The sequence below is a fragment of the Rattus norvegicus genome, chromosome 1, assembly GCF_021556685.1.
Source record: "Rattus norvegicus strain SHRSP/BbbUtx chromosome 1, alternate assembly SHRSP_T2T, whole genome shotgun sequence".
In the NCBI taxonomy this organism is placed as follows: Eukaryota; Metazoa; Chordata; class Mammalia; order Rodentia; family Muridae; genus Rattus; species Rattus norvegicus.
The window spans coordinates 79035771-79056507 of NC_141534.1; the positions used below are offsets into that span (position 1 = coordinate 79035771).

The window sequence follows — 20737 nt, forward strand, 5'->3', positions numbered from 1 at the left end:
TTACATGGATTCTGTGGCTCTGAATGTAGGATTTTGTGCTTGCTCAGCAAGTTCTGTATCCATGAAGCCATCTCTGCAGCCCCAAGAGGTGGCCTTTCTAGCCTAATCTCATGAACGGTGCAGAGTGGGTGTTAAGTTAGTGTGGGAGAGAAAGGGCAGTGGGGGAGAAAGTGCAGTGGGTGAACGAAGTCTCTTTGGGAAAATAATTTGTATAATAATTAAGCCTCAGCTATAGATGGGGCTAAGGTTTTCCACAGCCTGAGAGACAGGCAAGGACTGAAGAAATTGTTGGCAGAACACCAGGACAGAGAGGAAAGGGCACAGAAACTTATTTTATACCAAGAGAAGCTAGGATTTCCAAAGGGGTGGACCCTTGTGTGTCTGCCTCAGGCAGAGTGGGGTGAATGGGGTAGAGTGACCCCACAGCACAGGGGCATATGTGTTGGGGGGATCAGAGTCTGTACAGCCCTATCTGTCTTGGAACTCACTGTGTAGAGATTATGCTGGCCTCTAACTCACAGAGGTCCTTCTGCCTCTGCCTCCTGAGTGCTGGGATTAAAGGTGTGTGCCGCCATGCCTGGGTGGCTTGAGTTTGATTAATTTAAAGATTCTCAAAGAGTTTGTGCATCTGAAACCCAGACATCCCTGAATATGAAGTTTAACCTCACTATGATTACCACAAAGGAAAGGTCTCACGTCTGACCCTCATGTGACAGCTCAGGCTACAATGTGTCTGCACTTAAAGCTTTGTGTGAAACCACATTTACGCTCTATGCTTAAGGCATCTATGAAATAGGAGTCCACTTTACATTTATATTTGGGCCCTAAACCCTAGGGTTGGGGCTGTGGCTCAGTGGTAGAACACCTGCCTAGAATCCCCCAGTGAGGGGCTGGGGAGTGTGGCTCAGTGGTTAGGTTCCTGAATAGAATCCCCCAGTGAGGGGCTGGGGAGTGTGGCTCAGTGGTTAGGTTCCTGAATAGAATCCCCCAGTGAGGGGCTGGGGAGTGTGGCTCAGTGGTTAGGTTCCTGAATAGAATCCCCAGTGAGGGGCTGGGGAGTGTGGCTCAGTGGTTAGGTTCCTGAATAGAATCCCCAGTGAGGGGCTGGGGAGTGTGGTTGGCTCAGCGATAGAGTGTATATGCAAGGATCTTGGTTCCACTCCTGGAGTATCTCAAACAAACAGGACCCCCTCAAAAAGAAAACCCCAAATAATCTCTGAAAAATGAACAGATTTTAGGGACCAAGTATGACCAGGAACTCACAATCTTACCTTGGGACTCCTGTTCATAGCAATTCCTGCCCTCAGCTCTGTGGACTCAGCCCCTCACTCTATCTAGTGCTTCCTGGGAGGATGAGCACTTGCCCTTAGAGACAGTTTTTGATTCGCACATCTCCTTATTAATCTCTTGCTGTCTACAAACCCAGGCAGCAGAGATGACCCTTAGCCCCACTGTTCACTCACTCCAGGTCTTGAAGGTAGCAAGTTGGCTCCTTTAAAGCTTCACACAGTAGCTTCATTGCACTATTTCCTACAGGGTTCATGGTCAGGCTCAGGTGCGTCAGCTTTCTGTTGTTTGCCAGTATCAACGCCAGGAAGCCGTAGGCATCCTTGATAATGTTGCAATGATTCAGTCTGTGGAGACACATGCAAGAGAAAGATCACCACTGTTCTTTCCCATGGCCTTAGACAAGAGACTCCTCTTGGCCTCAGTTTACCATTCTGTAGGATGGGGCTCCTCTTTATATTGCCCATTGGCATCATCCTTAAGTCAGGGGTTGGGGGGGGGGGAGTGATTAGAGAAGTTGGTAGTTCCTGGGATAGTTCTTAGCATTAGGCCATACTGGAAGACTCTCAAACTCTGAGCAGTCGGGTGAGATGGCTTAGCAGGTAAGACTGCTTGTTGTCAAGCCTGAGAATGTCAACCTGAGTTCATTCTCTGGGAACTCCATGGAAGAAAACAACTGAGTCTTACCTTCTTTGCCACCCATATGCATGCTGTGCGGGCACAGGCACACGCATGGGCATAGCCATGCACATACCCTCCGACTATTTCTCCTGTATTTTTAATGGGATGAAAAAAATTACTTTATTTTCTTGTGCATGTGTGGGACTGCACTTATGCTATGGTGTGTGAAGGGAGGTCAGAGGGTAATTGGTACAAGTTGGTTCTCTCCATCCACCATGCAGGTCACAGGGACCAAATTCCGATGGTCAAGTTTGGCACAAGTGCCTTTATCTATTGGGCCATCTTGCCAGCCCCTATTTTTATACTTTTGTTAGGGTAGGCTAGGCTGGCTGGGAGCTCAGTCTGTCGATGAGGATAGCCTAGAATTCCTACCTTCATGTCCTGAATATTGTCCTTGCCAGTAAGCACCACCCCATGCAGCTAAACTCATGTTCTTTAACATTCTGGTTTATGTGGACATGTGGAACACATGTCCATGTTTTCAAATGACAGTATGAGTATCATCTAGGACATGCCACAGTGTGTATGCACATCAGAAGACAATGTGTGAGTCCTCTTCCTTCCACCATGTGGGTCCTGGGGATTGAACTCAGGTCATCAAGCTTGACTGCGAGTTCCCTATCACCTGCCTCATATCATGCATTTTACTCCCAAGAAGCTATTGGTGGACTACTTGTTCAAAGGGAACGTACAAGTATCCCCTCGAGATGTTCCCAACCAGAATAAGCTGGTTGTGTTAATCTAAGTTAACAAGAATCTCACTCTTTGTTAGACAAAAACTTTATGGTTGAAGATGACTTAAGTTTGTAAAACATTTACATGGGACTGTTATCACACAACAGCCAAGGAGAATGTCTTCCCGCTGTGACCTGCACAGGTAGTGTTCCCAGGAACCTCCAAGACCATGTATCTGTGGTCTTAGCCCTGAGTCAAGTGCATTCTCCTAAAAAGAAATCTTTTTATAGGTAGGTGTCCACATGTGCATGTGTGTAGGGGTCTTTGAAGAGTCATTCCTCTCAGGAGATCATGAGCCTCATGAGGCTTCATAAGATCCTGCTCTCAGAAATCTCAGGCTGGAGGAATGGCTCAGTGGGTAGAGTGTCTGTTACACAATTGTAAGGACCTGTGTGTCTGGATCCCTAGGGTCCAGCACACATCTGCAACTCTTGCACCACTGACAGATGGGAATGTCTAGATGCTAGACGGTTAGCTGCTGGTGTCTTCCTTGATGGATCTCCACTGCCTGATTATCTTGAGGCAGAGTCTCCCCCTTGCCAATTTGGCTAGTCGGACAAATGCAGTGGCTAACAACAGAGAGACGTGGCTCAAGAAGGTGCAAGGGGAGACTCAACAGCTGAGGCTGTCCTCAGTGTGGCATGCACATGTCTGAACTCACACGGATGGGTGTCTCACCCATGAGTGACCACCCCCTCCTGGACACATGCACACCCTGACTAGAATGTGACATTCAGTATTGCTAAGCACCAGGAGGCTAGGATGTCCTGTGATGTGCTAGATAACAGTTGTCTGGGCACAAGCCACAGCGGCACTGGGTCAACAGTAGACCGTAAGGAAAGCATTGTTCCGTGGAAAATCACAAAGTCTGAGAGCTGAGTGGCTGATGAGAGTACAGTCAAAGACCCCAGGAAGAAAAAACCCTGTGTCACCTGGAGTTACAGCTTCAGACTGGTCAGTTGAGGATACTTAGGGAATATAGCTCGACTATATTTTAAGGAATCCTTTTCCACTCCAAGAAAACACAGACAGACAGACAGGATTTCCAAGGATGGAGCAAAGCACAGAGATGGACAGGGACAGGACTTGGCACAGATGTGCTACCCATAGGCACAGGCTCTACACCTGTACATTCAACAAGATCTGCATCAAAAATTAAAAAACAAAACAAAACAAGTGCTGTGCTCACAATCAACACGTAAGGCAGTTTTTGGGTCCATATTCAGTAACTGAATATAATGACTACATACCATGTATACTTCACTATGTTATTAGACATAAGATGTAGAGTGTGCGGGGAAATGTGTGTAGGTGATTTGCAGGTCCACCCATCTTATATTCTTAAACACCATAAAACTTGAGATATTTGGGTAAAGTTGTTTGCATAGGGTCAGAGTTCCCATCCCAGGAATCCATAGACATGCAGGTTAGACCTGGGGACCCTGCTGTCATCTCAGTGGTTTTGAGGCAGAGATAGATCCACTGAGCGAGCTGGTGTAGCTGAATTAGCAAACTGGGGTCATGCCAGACTCTAGACAGAGTGACTGGAGTCACACAACAGCAACCTTTGGCCTCTACATGCATATGCACACATACCTGTACCCATACACACTAGAATACACATGTACATCCTCTCAGCTGCCTCTCCCCACAAATATACATGAGCAAATTAAAAAACAAAGGTTGTGCTTGGAAAGAATCTTGAGGGCTGGTAAAACAGCATTGGTGGGAAAAGGGGCTTGCAGCCAAGCCTAATGATTTGAGTTGATCCCTGGGACCCACATGGTGGAAGGAGAGAACCAACTCCTGCAAAAGTTGCGTCCCTCCCACTCCCTGACCTACACGTGAGTCCTGTGGCATTGGTACTCATCCCTGTATATAGATAATCATGTAATAAAGGCTATAGTCATCTTCAAAATATACACAAGTAGCAATAATAAAAAGGTTTCATACTAATGAGGGTCGAAGACCAGGAGCCCTAAGCATACTGGCAGTGGTCTCTGAGGCTCCTGTGTTTAAACAATTGGTTCCCAGTCGGTGGTGCCCTCCAGGGAGGTTGTGGAACCATTATGGGGTGGAGCCTTACTGGAGGAAGCACAAGGCTGGGGGTGGGCTGTGAGGGTCAGAGCCTCATTCGCTACCAGTTCTCTCTGCTTCCTACATGTGTTAAAAATGTGCTCAGCAGCTTCCTGCTCTCGCCATTTTGTTTTTCCTGACTGCTGCCAAGTGTTCCCCATTGAGCTACAATCTATCTCGCTGGAACAACTCCCTTTCTTCTTTAAGTTACTTTTTGTCAGGGTGTTGTATCACCACAATAGAAAAGTATCCAGTACACTGGAGGAAGATGCTCCTACCGCACCACTTACCACATCACTCTAACACCCCCCACCCCATCTTTCCCTTATGGAACACACACACCTATTAGTCTGAAAGCTGTAATGGCCTCCCAGAGAAAGGAGCCAGACTCACATCAGCCGCCGGAGAGCACATTCTGGTTTCTTCAGGAACTGACACAGCTGTTGCACTTCTTCAGTCCCCAAGCTGTTGTTTGACAGGCACAGGTGAGTCAAGTTCCGGTTGCTGGAGAGGGCGGAGGTCAGCATGTGGCAGCTGACAGGTATGAGGTCACAGCCGTCCAGTCTGTAAGCAGAGCCCCACACCCCAGACAGAGGGAACAGTGAGGTCCATTCTTAAGTTTCCCTCCTACGTGCCCCATTCTAACATTCATTATGGTACTATTACTCACAACAGCTAAACTATGGAACCAACGGAAGTATCCAGCAACAGAAAAATTGATATTGGCAATGTATACGTACTTAATATTTTTTTCCAGCTATCATGAGAATGAAGTTGCCATTTGTAGAGAAATGGAGGCACACGAGACAAGCATGTTAAGTGAATCAAAGCCGATTTCATTTGTGATTCCTAGACTTAAAAATTTCAATTATTTAAAAATGTTTATGCGTTGGACTGACCCTGGACTCTGACCTCATAGGTAGCAATGAATATCCTAGTAAGAGCACCAGTGGAAGGGGAAGCCCTGGGTCCTGCTAAGACTGAACCCCCAGTGAACTAGATTGTTGGGGGGAAGGCGCATGGGGGGGGAGGATGGGGAGGGGAACACCCACAAGGAAGGGGAGGGGGGAGGGGGATGTTTGCCCGGAAACTGGGAAAGGGAATAACACTCGAAATGTATATAAGAAATACTCAAGTTAATAAAAAAATGAAAAAAATGTTTATGCGTATCTGTGGCCTTGTCTACATGTATCTATGTGCATTGTTATGTGGGCACCCAAAGAGGACAGAAGAGGGCATTAGACTCTCTGGAGCCAGAGTTACAGGTGACTGTGAGACGCCCACTGTGGGTATGCAGAGCTCTGAAAGAGCAACAAGTGTTCATAACTGCCGAGCCATCTCAGCCGCACGCTTCTTTAAAAGTGCATTTTATTTATTAGATGCGCGAATGGGGGGGGCACAGTGTGAGTGCGTGTGTTCGTGCACACGTACACAAACGTGTGCATGTAGAGAACTGAAATGTCACTTTTCACCATGTGGGCTTGAGAACTAGGCGAGGATTGCCACGGCCTGGTGCTGATCCCGCCAGCCTGCCCATGATTTTATGTGCACATACACCTGTGTACGTCTAAACAACAGGGAAATAGAAATGAATGTGTCCCCGAGAAGAAAAGGAGATAGTGGGTGGGCATAAATCAGTGTGTGAGTGTTATGTTGAACCTATAGGATGCACATGTACAGAATCTGGATGGATGGCTCGATGGGTAAGAGAGCTTGCTGTTCCACCAAAGGACTTGAGTTCAGTCCCCAGAACCTATATTGAATGGCTCACAACTACCTGTAACTCCAGCTCCTAGGGATCTGATACTGTGTTCTGTCCTCCCAGGGTACTGCACTAATACTCAGACACCCACAAAATGGAGATCTTAGTATAGATACAGACAAAGCATTCATTTAAACTTTCCCTCGGCATCAGGCATCCTCACCTGCTGAGCCATCTCGCTGCTCTACAACTTTGTTCTTGTCCATCTCACTGAGCACCACTACGAGTCTATGGAAGGAAACTCCTCTATGTGTGACAGTAGATTGATTATGTAAACTATTTGATTATATAATTGACATATTTGCCAATGTGAAATCGATTTGATTACCTCAGACTCAGCCATTCAAAGGAAAGCTGCCAGACTAGAAAACAAAAGCTTCACAGACCCCTTTTCCTAGGAACCTGGAATTCTGAGGATGGCCTGGCGCTTATGTGTTGTGCAGGATCACTAATGGTGGATGTCTTCTGGTGAATAAAGAAATCGGCTGGATTGGACCAGTGCCCAGCAACCATGTTGACATTATTGTGATTTCTTCCACTTCTGGCCTTTAATATTTGTACTTATGTGTGTATGTGTATGCAGGTGCAGTGCCTGTGGAGGCCAGAGGAGGGCACTGGAGCCCCCTTGAGGCTGGAGTTACAGGTGGCTGTGAGCCATTTGATATGGGTGTCTTGAATCAGATCCAGGGGCGAGTGCTATTAATGTTGGAGCCATCTTTCCAGCTGTGCCTCTGGCCTCTAAAGAGTGATTTGTGCTATTTATTTTCAGTGACTTTAAGAAGCTATATTGTACTGTACTGAATTGTGTTACATTGTACTATATTGTACTTTATTGTATTGTACTGTACTGTATTGTATTGTACTGTATTGCGTTATTATACCTTAGAAGCATGTTTGGTTTATCATGGGAAGCAAAAAAGGGATAGATCCAGATGGGAGAGGAGGGAAGAAGGACTTAGGAGGAATAGAGGACAGGAAACTGTAACTAGGATATATTATGTGAAAAATCTGTTTTCAATAAAAGGGGAGAAATGCAAAAAAAAAAAAAAAGCAGCAGCAGCAGCTAGAGCTGTGACAGGTGCCAGCACACAGCTCTGAGCAGTGGCTGTGGATCAGATTTTCTGTTTTGCCCATTGATCATAGTTCATCCACGAATGAGTGGCTTAGCCTAAAACTGACTCTTTGCTTACCCATGAGACTAAAGACCGTGGCCGCCCCATAGATATGTTTGGAGAAGGCAGGCAGGTAGGCAGGCACTGACAAGAGCTGGTAAATCTCATTTCAATTTAAATAGTGGTTTCTACAGTTATTACCTCTTCACTCTCCTCTCTATAAACAGGCCAACTGGGCCAGTAACAACTGCCCTAAGTTTCCATGAGAAGCATGTCTATAAAACAACATTCTTAGACTTGTCTCTTTCTGTTGGCTCCTTTGTCTCCTCAGGTCAGAGTTATCTGGCATTCAGATGGTCCTCTGTTAGGACCCTCCTCCTCCTCTTTTTGGCATGAGTAATGTGTGCGTGTATGTATATTTGTATGGCTGTGACTGCACATGTATGCCTAAGTTGCAAATGTCTCTGCACGAATGCTTGAGGCCCACGATTGACACTGGGCATCCTCCTTGATCATTCTCCATCTTTTTATTGAGGCAGGGTCTCTGAATCAGTTTGCCTAGTCTGACAAGCTGGACGGCTCTGGAGAGCCTGTCTGCCTTAGTGACGTATGTAACCCACCAAGCCCATCTAGCATTTACTGGGGTTCTGGTGATCTGAATTCTGGTCTTCATGCTTGTACAGGGTGTTATGTTCTTCACCCACACAACCACCTTCCCAGCACTTCTTCCTGGTGCATGTGTGTGTGTGTGTGTGTGCGTGTGGGGAGAAGGTAGGAAGAGAGACAGAGGGAGGGAGCCAGAGCCCCTCCGCACAGAGAGAGAGAGAGAGAGAGAGAGAGAGAGAGAGAGAGAGAGAGAGCGCAAGCGAGAGTGCAAGATCTCATTGTGCAGCCCAGGCTGACTTCAGACTTGCTATGATCCTTCTGTTTTAGCCACCTGTGTGCTGGCATATAGTCAGTCATATACAACTATACCTTACTGGGTATTGTAACTATATACCCATGCCAACCATGTACATGCTCTGCAATCGGCTTGGATAACCAAGAAGGAAGTCCTTGGTCATTGAATGAGTGGGTAACTATAACTGTGGTGTCAAATGTGAACGAACCCACTTGGCTTATATAGGTGTCACGTTCTAAAAGAGCTTTGTTAGAACAGAGGCCTTTGGCTGACACCCACTAGACTCCCTTTCAACAGAAGGGCTGCCATGATTGAATGAGTGGGATTTCTCATATGCCGCAATACCAGGGCATTCCCATGAGGCCATAGCTACCATCCTCATTCTGCAGAAATGCTTGCCAGTCCCACCCATCTCTGGGGCATCTTGTCATAGGGCGAGAAGAAGGGAGACTCACATCAGCTTCTGCAGTGTACATGTAGAGCTACTCAAGGCTTCCCCAAGGGATGTCATACTCTTTACCCCCACCTTATTTCTGGCCAGGCTGAGACACTTTAGGCTGCTGGCTGAAAGAAGGAGCTTGGAGATCAGCTCATAACCAGTGAGGGTTAACTCACAGGAATCCAACCTGTAGAGAGAGGCAGCACAAGATTATTTTCTTGTCCCTCCTGGGTAACCCCCTCTCCACTTAGCTCCTTAGGAACTGGAGGAGACTGCTCACACAGATAGTTTTGTTTTTTTCTCTTCCTTATAGTAGCCCATCAATACTGTCACCCAGCACACTACTCCCCCTTAGATACAACACACCATCTATATTTGTTAAATGGACAAAAGCCTGGGGCTTGTGATTTCTCAGTGGGTTAAAGGTGCTCACTGCCCAGACTGAAAGCCTGAGTATGGACCCATATGGTACAAGTAGAGAACACATTGCTCTGAGTTCTCGGACCACACACATGCTACATGTGCACACAAAATAAAATCTAATTAAAAAGAAAAACCAAAGTGTCAACTTCTTAACATGATGGGAAACACTTCACAAGTTGTCCCGTGTCAGTTCTCATTGAGAAAGTTCACTGTAGCACATAGCCATTCAAAGAAAAATGCCTGAGGTTACCTGTGATCCTTTTCATTTTGAGACAAGTCCTCGAGTTGGCCCAGGTTAGTCTCCAAATTGCTAAACAGTTGAGGCTGATCCATTCTTCCTGCCTCTACCTCTGGAGCACAGTGATTACACACTGTGCTTGGGTGTGTGCATCTATGGGGACTGAACCCTGTGCTTCCTGTATGCTCTATGAGACCTTTACCAGCTGAGCTTTTCTACCCTCTACCACTTTACCACAGCCCCTTATTCTGAAGACAGGATCATGCTAGACAAAGCAGGTTGGCTTTGAACTTGCCATCCCCATGACCCAGCAACCACAGTGGTACATTACAGGTGTATACTTGCTTTAATGGTTTTAATATTTCTTTTTTTAAAAAACATTTATTTATTATGTATACATCATACAGCTTTCTGCCTGCATGTATGCCTGCAGGCCAGAAGAGGGCACCAGACCTGATTATAGATGGCTGTGAGCCACCATGTGGTTGCTGGGAATTGAACTCAGGACCTCTGGAAGAGCAGACAGTGCTCTTAACCTCTGAGCCATCTCTCCAGCCTGTTTTTATATTTCTTAATGTGTGTGTATGGGTGCACACACGTGTCCCATGATGAGCATGTGGTCAGAGGACTACTTTTGGGAGTTCTCCCCCTCCCTCTCTTCCCCAGCCACCCCACCCCCCACCATGTGGGAATTAAACTCAGGTCATCAGGCTTGGTGGCAAACTCCTTTATGCCCCAGGCCACCTCACTGGTCCTGATTTTAATGTTTACAAAACACTGAATTTTTGTAAACACGGATGCATAGTTATACCTTAAAATCTACTGTTTAAAATGCTCAGTTTGCTGGCATGTAGCCCATTCTTTTCTCCTGCCTCCCATCCCCATTATAGCATTGCCAAGACCACTGCCTCCAGAACTTCCCCATCTCTAACCTAGAGCAGTGGTTCTCAACCTTCCTAGTGCAATTAAAATTAATACAACTCTTCATGATGTGGTGATCTCCAACCATGAAGTTATTTTGTTGCTACCTTATAACTGTAATTTTTTTTACTGTTATAAATCATAATGTTAAGTATTTGATATGCAGGTTATCTGATATGTGACCCCCTCCTAAGGGTTCACCACCCACAGGTTGCTGTAGTCTTGCAACTTCCTGGAAATTGTTCTGAACTTTAAGGTGAGAAGAAGTCACACACTCACCTCAGGGTCTCCAGGGAACAGCTTGGATGTTTCAGTGCTTCACAGGCTAACTTGATGTCATCGTCCTTCATGGGCGTGTTCCCTAGATTGAGGTACTTTAAGTTCCGATTGCTAACAAGGAGCATCCAGAGATATTGCAGGCCAGAAACTACCTCTGAATTCTTAAACCTGAAGGGAGGGGAGGGAGGGGGGAGAAGGGGAGAGGGGTAGGGAGGGGAACGGGGCAGGGAGAAGAGAGAATAGTCGTATTAAACACATTTAACCAGTAACACTCTTCCGTTTTACGCATCTAGCCAGCTCGCAAAGCTGTCGCTCTTTGCATACAGTTTACTTCTGAGACAAAGTCTCATGTATCCTATGCTGCGTGAAACTCCTCCTTCTGTCACTCAAGTGCTGGGACTACAGCCCTGTGTGAACACTGTCAGTGAAGTTTTCCTTTTCTGAAGTGGACTCTAATTTATCCTAGGCTGGTCTCCCAACTATGTAGCTGAGAATGACACTGAACTTGGAACATTCTTAAAGGTTTTTTGTGCGCATGTGCATTCAGATACCCATGGAGGCCAGCAGAGGGCACTAGCTCACAGGAGCTGGAGTTGCAGGCTAGGAACAACTCTGGTCTTCTGCAAGCTACTGACCTTGGACTTCAGGTCCGTCTGCCACCACTTCCCAAGTGCTAGGATTATAGGCTTGGGCCCTCACGGATATTTACATGATCCCGTGGTTGAAGTTTGTCTTATTGAGAATCCTACTTACTAAGTCTTAGCTCTATTTGCCTTTAATTTTACAGAACCCCACAATGTTCCCGAGGCCCCAGGAATGGGACATCAAACAATCCTGCTTTGGACGACTCCTTCCAGCGTGGTGGTTCTCACCCTTCCTAATACTGTGGCCCCTTTTATAATCCCTCATGTTGTAGTGACTCCCAATCAGGAAATTATTTTTCCTGTTATAAATCGTAATGTAACTATCTGGTATGCAGGATATCTGATATGTGACCCCCATGAATGGGTCATCTGACCACCAAAGGGTCACAACCCACAGGTTGAGAACCACTTGAATACAGGGATACCAGATGGCATCAAACACAAGACTTATGCTTCATTACAGTTCACCGAGCATGGCCATACCTACCTGCTGTCTCCATTTTTGTTTTTTTTCTTTCTTTTCTTGTCAACTTGATAAAGCTAGAATCTGGGGAGGAGGACCCTCAATTAAGAAAATGCCTCAATAAGATTGTCCTATAGTCTCATCTGTAGGGCATTCTTTTGGGTAATGATTGATGTGTGAGGGACCAGAGCACTGTGGGCAGTGCCACCCCTGGGCAGGTAGTCTTGGGTTTATAAGAAAACAGGCTGAGCAGGCAATGGGGAGCCAGCCTGTAAACAGCATTCCTCCATGACTTCAGCTTCGGTTCATGCCCTGACTTAGCGGAGTGATACAGTATGACCTGAAAGTTATGAACGAAAACTCTTTCTCCTCATGTAGCTTTTAGTCATTGTTTCAGTTGGTGTTTCTATCACTATAATAAAACACCACGACTACAGCTTGTCGTCTCTCATCTAGGGAAGTCAGGGCAGGAACTCAATGCATGTATTAGCAACTGAGAACTTGACCAGCCCCTAGCTGGATGTCACGTGGGATTTCCTCTGGCTTGGGAGGGCAAGTTAAAGAGTCGGCTTTTTGTCTAGAGCAGAGCTGGGATTTATCTTCCCTCACCAAGATACCTGACATCTTTAGCAGGCTCAGGTTTTTATTAGTGATAGAGTATGAGACTGCCTCTGAAAGGTAGTGTTTCTTACAACAGGTCAGATGGCACAGTCTGAGGCAAGCGATCAGGCCTTGCCACCTTTCTGCAGCTCTCCCCAGGACAGAGTTAAGTGTCTGGTGCCGTGACTTGACAGCTCTCAGTTGGGTCCCTCATGCTCCTTGTCACATATGCTACGCTGACCTAAATTATGTGATGGGAAACTTCTCCTTACTCCTAAAAGCAAGACCTTCTCTTTGTTCTGGGGATTTGGTCCAGAGAGACTTCTCAGAGGGATTTGGTGAGAGATGTGTTAACGAGGGGCTCATTCTAAAGTGGCCCCTTTTGACTCAGCCCCAACATGTCTCTTGCGATGACTTGGCATACTCATTAATGTGTATGTGTGTGCACCTGCATGACTGTACATGTACCACATACATGCCAGGACCCAAGGGGGTGGCAATAGGAAATTGGATCCCCTGGAGCTGGAGTTGAGAGAGGCTGTGGGCTACCATGTGGGTACTGGGAACAGCGCCTAAGTCTTCTGCAAGAGCAGCTGATGCTCTTAACCAACAAGTCATCCCTCCAGCCCCTCCGCCTTGTTCTCTCCAGTGTTTAAAGTGAAACCTCTGCATTTTAAAGGCCCCATCATGTTTGGATCTCTCCACGCTGTATTGTTCCTGTAAATTCTGCTCTTCCATAATACCGCCTCTTCTGAAGGTAATTATGATGTCAGCTCCTTCCCAAACTGACTGACGTTACCTGTATTATATTTAACCATTAGCTGTTCACATATTTGTATAGCTTTAGAGTTATTAAAGAATGATCAGAGAATGACATACATCATACACCTTGACCAATTACCTCATGTTACATTACTGGCCCCAAAGTCCTCCTCTCACATTCTCAATTACTGATCAATTCCTACTTATACTTCAAAATCCATGATAATGAAGCCTGCCTTAAACCTATGCACCTCTCTTTATAAGGTCTTTTGGTCAACTCCCATCCCATGCTTCAGGGGACTTAGTTCATGCAAGAGACCTTTTACAGCATGCATTCTCTCAGAATACATCTCCTCAGGGTTTACAGATGAACCCTGTCTTGGCAGGAGAAGCCATGGGAAGACTGCTTGCACCAGGCTGGGTGGCACTTACGTTAGATTCTGTATGCTGCAGGATGAATTCCTCAGCTTGAGGCATAGAATCTTCATGGACCATTCATTCAAGATGCTGTGGCCCAAGTCCAGTGTCTTCAAGTTCGGATGGGTGCTGAGCACAGTGCAGAAGTTTTCCCACCACTCTATGATGAGGGGCTTGCATTGTGTCCTGTGTCAGTGAGGGGGAAGAGTGGGAGAAATAGGATTGAACAGGAGGATTTGAACATGAGTGACTGCCACAGTGAGGCCAGCCACAGGAAGGAGACTAGACTGTAAGGGAGCACAGGACAGCTGAGGAAATAAAGCCAGCCAGTAGATGTTACCTGGTGTGCTCTCTATAGGACCAACCCTACAGTCAGCCTTCTTTGACACTTCAATATCTCCTGGGGATTTGCTAGACCAATTGGAGGAGTCTTTAGTCCTCCCAGTCACCTATTTACTTAAATTCTAGCTCACTGTAGTGGTGAAATGGTATGGTTGTGTTATAATAGCACTAAAAAAAAGATTCTATTTTTAAGATTGTGTAACTGGGAGTGCGTCTGTGCATGAGTCAGTCTCTCTGTCTCTCAGTCTGTCTCTCAGTCTGTCTCTCAGTCTGTCTCTCAGTCTGTCTCTCAGTCTGTCTCTCAGTCTGTCTCTCAGTCTGTCTCTCAGTCTGTCTCTCAGTCTGTCTCTCAGTCTGTCTCTCAGTCTGTCTCTCAGTCTGTCTCTCTCAGTCTGTCTCTCTCAGTCTGTCTCTCTCAGTCTGTCTCTCTCAGTCTGTCTCTCTCAGTCTGTCTCTCTCAGTCTCTCAGTCTGTCTCTCTCAGTCTCTCAGTCTGTCTCTCTCAGTCTCTCAGACTGTCTCTCTCAGTCTCTCAGTCTGTCTCTCTCAGTCTCTCAGTCTGTCTCTCTCAGTCTCTCAGTCTGTCTCTCTCAGTCGTCTCTCTCAGTCGTCTCTCTCAGTCTCTCTGCGTCTCTCTCTCTGCGTCTCTCTCTCTGCGTCTCTCTCTCTCTCTGCGTCTCTCTCTCTCTCTGCGTCTCTCTCTCTCTGCGTCTCTCTCTCTGCGTCTCTCTCTCTGCGTCTCTCTCTCTGCGTCTCTCTCTCAGCGTCTCTCTCTCAGCGTCTCTCTCTCAGCGTCTCTTCTGTCTGCCTGTCTGTCTGCCTGTCGTCTGCGTGTTGTCTTCATGTCTCTGTATCTCTATATATGTGCTCATGGAGGCCAGAGGAAGGCATCAAATTGCCCTGGATCTGGAGTTATAGGCGACTATAAGCCACCCAAAGTGATGCTAGGGAATCAAATCCAGAGGGAAGAACAGAAAGTGCTCTTAAGAACTGAGCCATTTCTTTAGCTTGGATTTTGTTTTATTTTTACTCTGGCAATAATAGACCATTCCATCTCCATCTTGGAGTAGAGATTGCCACTTCCTGTTAAGTTGTGGCAACTACCTGAACACAACAGAACAGGCAGAGGCAGGTCTGTGAAGACAAGTGTGGCTCATTCCTAATAGCAGCAAGAGGAAGCTTATAGGACCCTTGACATGGGACTCCATCTTTGACTTATTGTGCCCTGTATCAGTTGCAAGTGATTTTGGAGGATGCTAGAATATATGTGGAAGTGGCTAATTGAAAACATGACTCCATTGACAGCTCCTTATCAGGACATTATCTGTGTGAGGTGAGACTTTGCAGTGAAGCTTGAGTACCTGAGATCAAACCCGGAGGCCTCAGAGGGGGGAAGATCCATTACTGTTAGTTGGTCTCTGACCTCCATGCATGCCATGACATGCATATACATGTGTACACACAGATAGAGACACACACACACAGACACACAAAGACACAGAGACAGAGACACACAATAAATGGAACCATTTTTCTTAAACAAAATTCTCCAGAAGTGACTCGTGAGTGGTGAAGTCACCAGAGACTGAGGGGAGAGGGAAGATGGTCAAAGACCACACTATCACAATCGGAAGGAGCAAACTTAGATCTGCACATTGTGATTTAATATATGAGATGATATTAATAGGTTACATATATATACTTAGAAACTGCTAAATGGTCTTAAAAAACTTGAACATCTGATCCTTTCTCTGTAACCAGTGTACAGAGATGAAGGTATTTTATTATCAAAATATTTAAAATTAGTTTTTATATAATGTGTATGGTATGCCATGTCCCCGTGACTACATGCACAAACATGCAGGTGTCTGTGGAGGCCAGAAGAGGGCGCTGGAGCTCCCAGCCATGGAGTTGTAGAGACACCCCACTGGGTGCAGAGAACCAAACTCTGGTCCTCTGGAACAGCAGCACATGCTCATAATCACTGAGCTCCTTCTTCTGCCTAGATATTTTTGTCTGTTAATCTGTCCATCATTCTATCAGATTTTGGAAACAGGCCAATCTCCAGGAATCTCCCTTTGAAGAAGGGAAAGTCTGGAGCCTGGTATCAGTCAGAGGGGAACCTGCCTCCTAGAATGCAATTCCACACAGAGAAGACCACCTTGCTGGAGAGACTGGAGGGCAGATGATATGTCAATGGTGGGCAGGGCTCATGCACTTTGCTCAGAACTACTTAAGACATGCATGTCCCTGAACTTCTATTTTAACTTCACTTCAGGATCCAAAAGATAGGCTATGGGGAGGGGAGTCAAGATCTATTGACCTTTGATCTCTGTTGCTCTTTCCACTGTGGCCTCATTGAATGAATCTCCCTTCTCTGCATTTTATTATTAATTTGGCTCTTCTAATAGGCTTAGTGGTGGAACCTAGCTTGACACCTCTGCCACCTGGATTTCTGGGCCTGCAGGTATGTACCCAGTCTACCTTGCTGTGATTGAACCCCAGGCTTCACTCATGCTAGGCAACGACTCTACTGGCTGACCTATATCCCCAGCATGGTACTGTTTTAAAAGGGCTTTTCCACTAGATAATGTCAAACCAGACTTTTTCATGTCCCGTTAGTAACCGAATCATTCTTTAAGTGCCAACTGGTACCCCAAATATTTCCAAAAGTCATGTCTAAGCATAGTAACATACAAAAATGACTAACTGGCTTTAAATAAAAATCATCCCATACTCACTTCTGGAGAGCGACAGGGCACAGCTTGGGAGTATTATCCACTGAGAAGAGGTCACTGATATCCACCCGGATTGCCTTCAAGTTCTGACACTGCTGGAGACAGTAGGAAGATACCATCAAGTCCATCTTCTGGTTAATCAGAAGCCACACTTCTTGGAAGCTTTTGAGAGCCATGTGAACAAACTCTTCATCCTGAGACTCAAAGAGATAGTAGAAGGCATCCAGGGTATCCATTGGGCTGGAGCCATTGACCTGCTGACCTATCAGAGAGAGGCAGTGTTGGAGCTTCTGCTTAATAGGCGGGGTCACGGGACATCGAAACAGAACCTCCACAGTCTTCAAGGTATCCTTGTTCATGAGGCCAAATAAGAAACGCTTCATCTCGAGGAGGTGAGAGTCGCTGGATCTCTTCACCTCCATGATGTTCCTTTGGTTTGTAATGTAGGAAAAATACTGATTCCATTCCCCCAGCCCTTCTAAAACATAATATAAGGCAGCAAAGAAATCCTGCAGGCTGAGGTCGAAGAAAACATAACACTGCTCACTGCTGTGGCCAACCTGGAGAAGGATGTTCACGTGAAAGAGGGCTGAGATCTCAGACTGCTTTAGACTGTAGCTCTTCAGGTCATCATCATAGAACACCGACCTCATGGTCCACACTCCCTCCAGTGCCATCCTGCACAAACCCACTAGGGTAATTTGCTCTTCCTTACTGAGTGCCCTCTGGGAAGGCCCTCTTGAGGTGAGCTGGTGGAACACCAAGGTGGCATATAAATCAGTGAGAGTCTGGCAGGGTAGGGTGCATCTCTTACCCAGCTTCTCTTGCAGCTGTAGAGCCTCACAGACCAGCGAGCAAAAGGAGGGGGCCTGGCTTTGGTCAAATAGCTGGTGATTTTCTATCACAGAATGGAAGACTTGTATTTTTTGATGGTCATCGGGGATGTTCTCGAGGACTAGTTGAGATCTCCTTGATGCAGATAGTCCTTCAACCAGTATGTAGAGGGGGGACACCACCATCGACCTGAGGTTTTCTAAGCCTGTGTTTCTGGTGGTAATGATGAGAAAGGACTGGGATAGGAGGGCCTTCCTCAGGAGGCTGTACACCAGGATGTATATGGGCTGTTTGTCCTTCCAGTCTCTGGAGAGTGTCATATCGTCATGTTGGAGGGCAGAGTCCATATCGTCCAAACCATCTATGACAAACAAGAGTCTTTCTGGTTGGGACATGATCTTTGTCACTGGAGCCTGGGAGTGTGGCCACTCGTTGGCCATCAGCTGTGCCAAACTACTCTTTTCTGTCCACTTCATTTCTCTGACAGAGAAGAGGAAGACATAGGACATGTCTTGGTAGAGTTTACCCTGTGCCCAGCCCAGAATGATACTTCTGGCCAAAGCCGACTTCCCAACTCCTGGTCTTCCATGTAGGATAATGGTGTGCGGCCTGAAGGTTTTCTGGTGTGGTTTAAAAGCATCAGACAATACTTTCATCTCTGGGCCGTCACAGTGCAGATCCACACTTGTGTCGAATTTAGCGATCACGTGGGCCTTGTAGTCTTGTAGGTCACCCCCACGATATGAAGTCAGATAAGAGGACAGAAGAAAAATGAAATGTGAACAAAATCTTATTTTTAATGAAACTGACATATATATCTACACCATGAACATAATTAATAATGGCTTAAAACATCTCAAAATAGATGGGAGGAAATCTGAATGGATTTATAGTAAAGAAATGATGGAAGTTTAAGGTGATTAATATGCTAATTGCCTTTAATTGAGCACTGCTATATCTCTAATGAATCAAAATACATTGTACTGAACATGTACAAATATGTGTTAACACACACTCTCTCCTTAGTTTTAAGTCCGATAGCTATATGCAATATTCTTACCACTTCATTACTTGTTTGAAGAGAAGAGTCTCATAACTTAAGCTGGCCTCAACTTTGCTGTGTAAACAATAATAGCTCTAAAGTTCTGATCCTCCTGTCTATGTCCCAACTCCCAGGATCACAGGTGTGCACCACCATGCTTAGTTTTATGTGGCACTGGGGACTGAACCCCAGGGTTTTATGCACGTTAGGGGACACTCTACCAACTTAGTTACATCCATAGTTCAGTCTAGCTCCTTCTGAGCCATGTATTTCTCATGAGATCCAAGTAGACTGGGCTTCTTTGACCAGTGAGCTGGAATGATTCGCTTTTCTCTCTTCAATCCCATCTGTGATTACAAGCCATTGATGTGACTGTTAACCACGTTGCCATCCTACCCAACTTTTTATGTTATTCTGGGGTCCTAAACTCAGGCTCTCATGCATGTAAGGCAAGCTCTTCACCTAGAGCTTAATCTCTATTTGCTGAATTGGACCAATGTAATATCTTTATATTGAACATGAGCCATGCTAACAGATTTGGGCTTGCGTGCAGAGTCAGAAAGCAGCCTGCGCCAGTTGGACCTAAGACTTTCTGGCTTCCTGCCCCCTGCCCCAATCACCTACGGACTTAATTATTACACCCATGCTCCAGATTGCCAAATAAATCCTTTCTTCAATTTACTTTTAGGTCATGTATTTTGTTGTAGCAATAGAAACCCTGACAATGACAGATATTAATTCCTTTAACAAAGTAGTTATTAAACAGGTGATGTGACACATATACTATGTGCACCACAGTGCCTGACCCATAGTGAATAGCTCAACATGCCATCAATATTTATATTTAATAGTATGGATTCCAGTCAGGCAGAGGTGGCACACAACTTTAATTCTAGCACTCAGAAGGCAGAGGCAGGTGGATCTCAGAGTTTGAAGTCAGCTGGTTCCAGGAGAGAAAACCCTGATTTGAAGACTTAACCCCCTCTCAAATAGCATGGATTCTAATTTGGAAGACACTGGAAAGTATAAGTTTTTCAATATGGCCTGAGTTATGGTATAATTCATGCATGGCCAACATGATGCATTTACCAGTTGTACAGGCCTAGCCTGCAGTCTAGAGCAGTTGTTCTCAACCTTTCCAATTCTCTGACCCTTTAATACAGTTCATGTTGTGGTGACCTCCAAACAGTTATTGCTGCTTCCAAACTATGCTTTTGTTACTGTAACAAGTTACAATGAAAACATCTGATACTTAGGATATCTGCTATGTGACCCTGTGAAAGGGCTGTTTGACCCCCAAAAGGATCGTGACCTATAGGTCTAGAGTCATGACTCCCAGCATTGCCTCCCATCGGGCTGTTGAAGCAAAATGGGATGCAGCTTGGATTCTCTTGTCTGAACTGGTCAGATTCTCCATCCTACTAAGCTTTCAATATAAAAACCTCATCCAAGTTCCATCACTGCTTTTAAACAGTCCCTCAGTGGACACACTGTGCTTACAAGCTGGATTTACCACTGACAAAGAAGAAAAGAGCAAAAGAAAAATCCCACCAGTAGGAGAATTGAGAGTTCACCTTGCTCATACAGTGCATTAGGGCTTTTTTAGATTAAAATTTTTATGTGTATGAGTGTTTTCCATGTATGTGTGTGTATATGCATGTATATCATATGCATGCCTGGTATCTGAAAAGGTCAGAGGCAGCCTCAAATTGCTGGGAACTGGAATTCCAGAGGGTTGCAAGCTGCCATGAGTGCTGTGAATTGCACCCTGTACCTCTACAATAGCAGCAAGTGCCCTAACCATTGTGCCATCTCTCCAGCTCCATGATGGAAAGTATTTACTTTTAATTTTTCACTATGTAGACATTACTGGCCTGGGAGTTACAAAGAGATCACTTTCTTTGGCCTCTTGAGTGCTGGGGATTAACAATGTAATAGCACAAGGCATCACAAGGAATGAAAAAATAGTGATATTTACAATGGATTTTTTTCTGAGACAGGGCTTCTCTGTGTAGCTCTGGCTGTCCTGGAAGTTGCTCTGT

General features: G+C 45.7%; 1 protein-coding gene across 1 annotated transcript in view; it reads right to left on the reverse strand.

Annotated features, from left to right (window-relative positions):
- The window catches only part of Nlrp5 (NLR family, pyrin domain containing 5), a 270742-nt gene that overhangs the window by 7035 nt on the left and 242970 nt on the right, over window positions 1-20737 (reverse strand). Inside the window, exons 59-64 of the mRNA XM_087603010.1 lie at window positions 16823-18442; window positions 13756-13926; window positions 10855-11022; window positions 9010-9180; window positions 5173-5343; window positions 1464-1634 (exon numbers count right to left, since the gene is read on the reverse strand). Of these exons, the coding sequence (XP_087459136.1) occupies window positions 1464-1634; window positions 5173-5343; window positions 9010-9180; window positions 10855-11022; window positions 13756-13926; window positions 16823-18442 (2472 nt within the window). The remainder of the gene's footprint in view (window positions 1-1463; window positions 1635-5172; window positions 5344-9009; window positions 9181-10854; window positions 11023-13755; window positions 13927-16822; window positions 18443-20737) is intronic.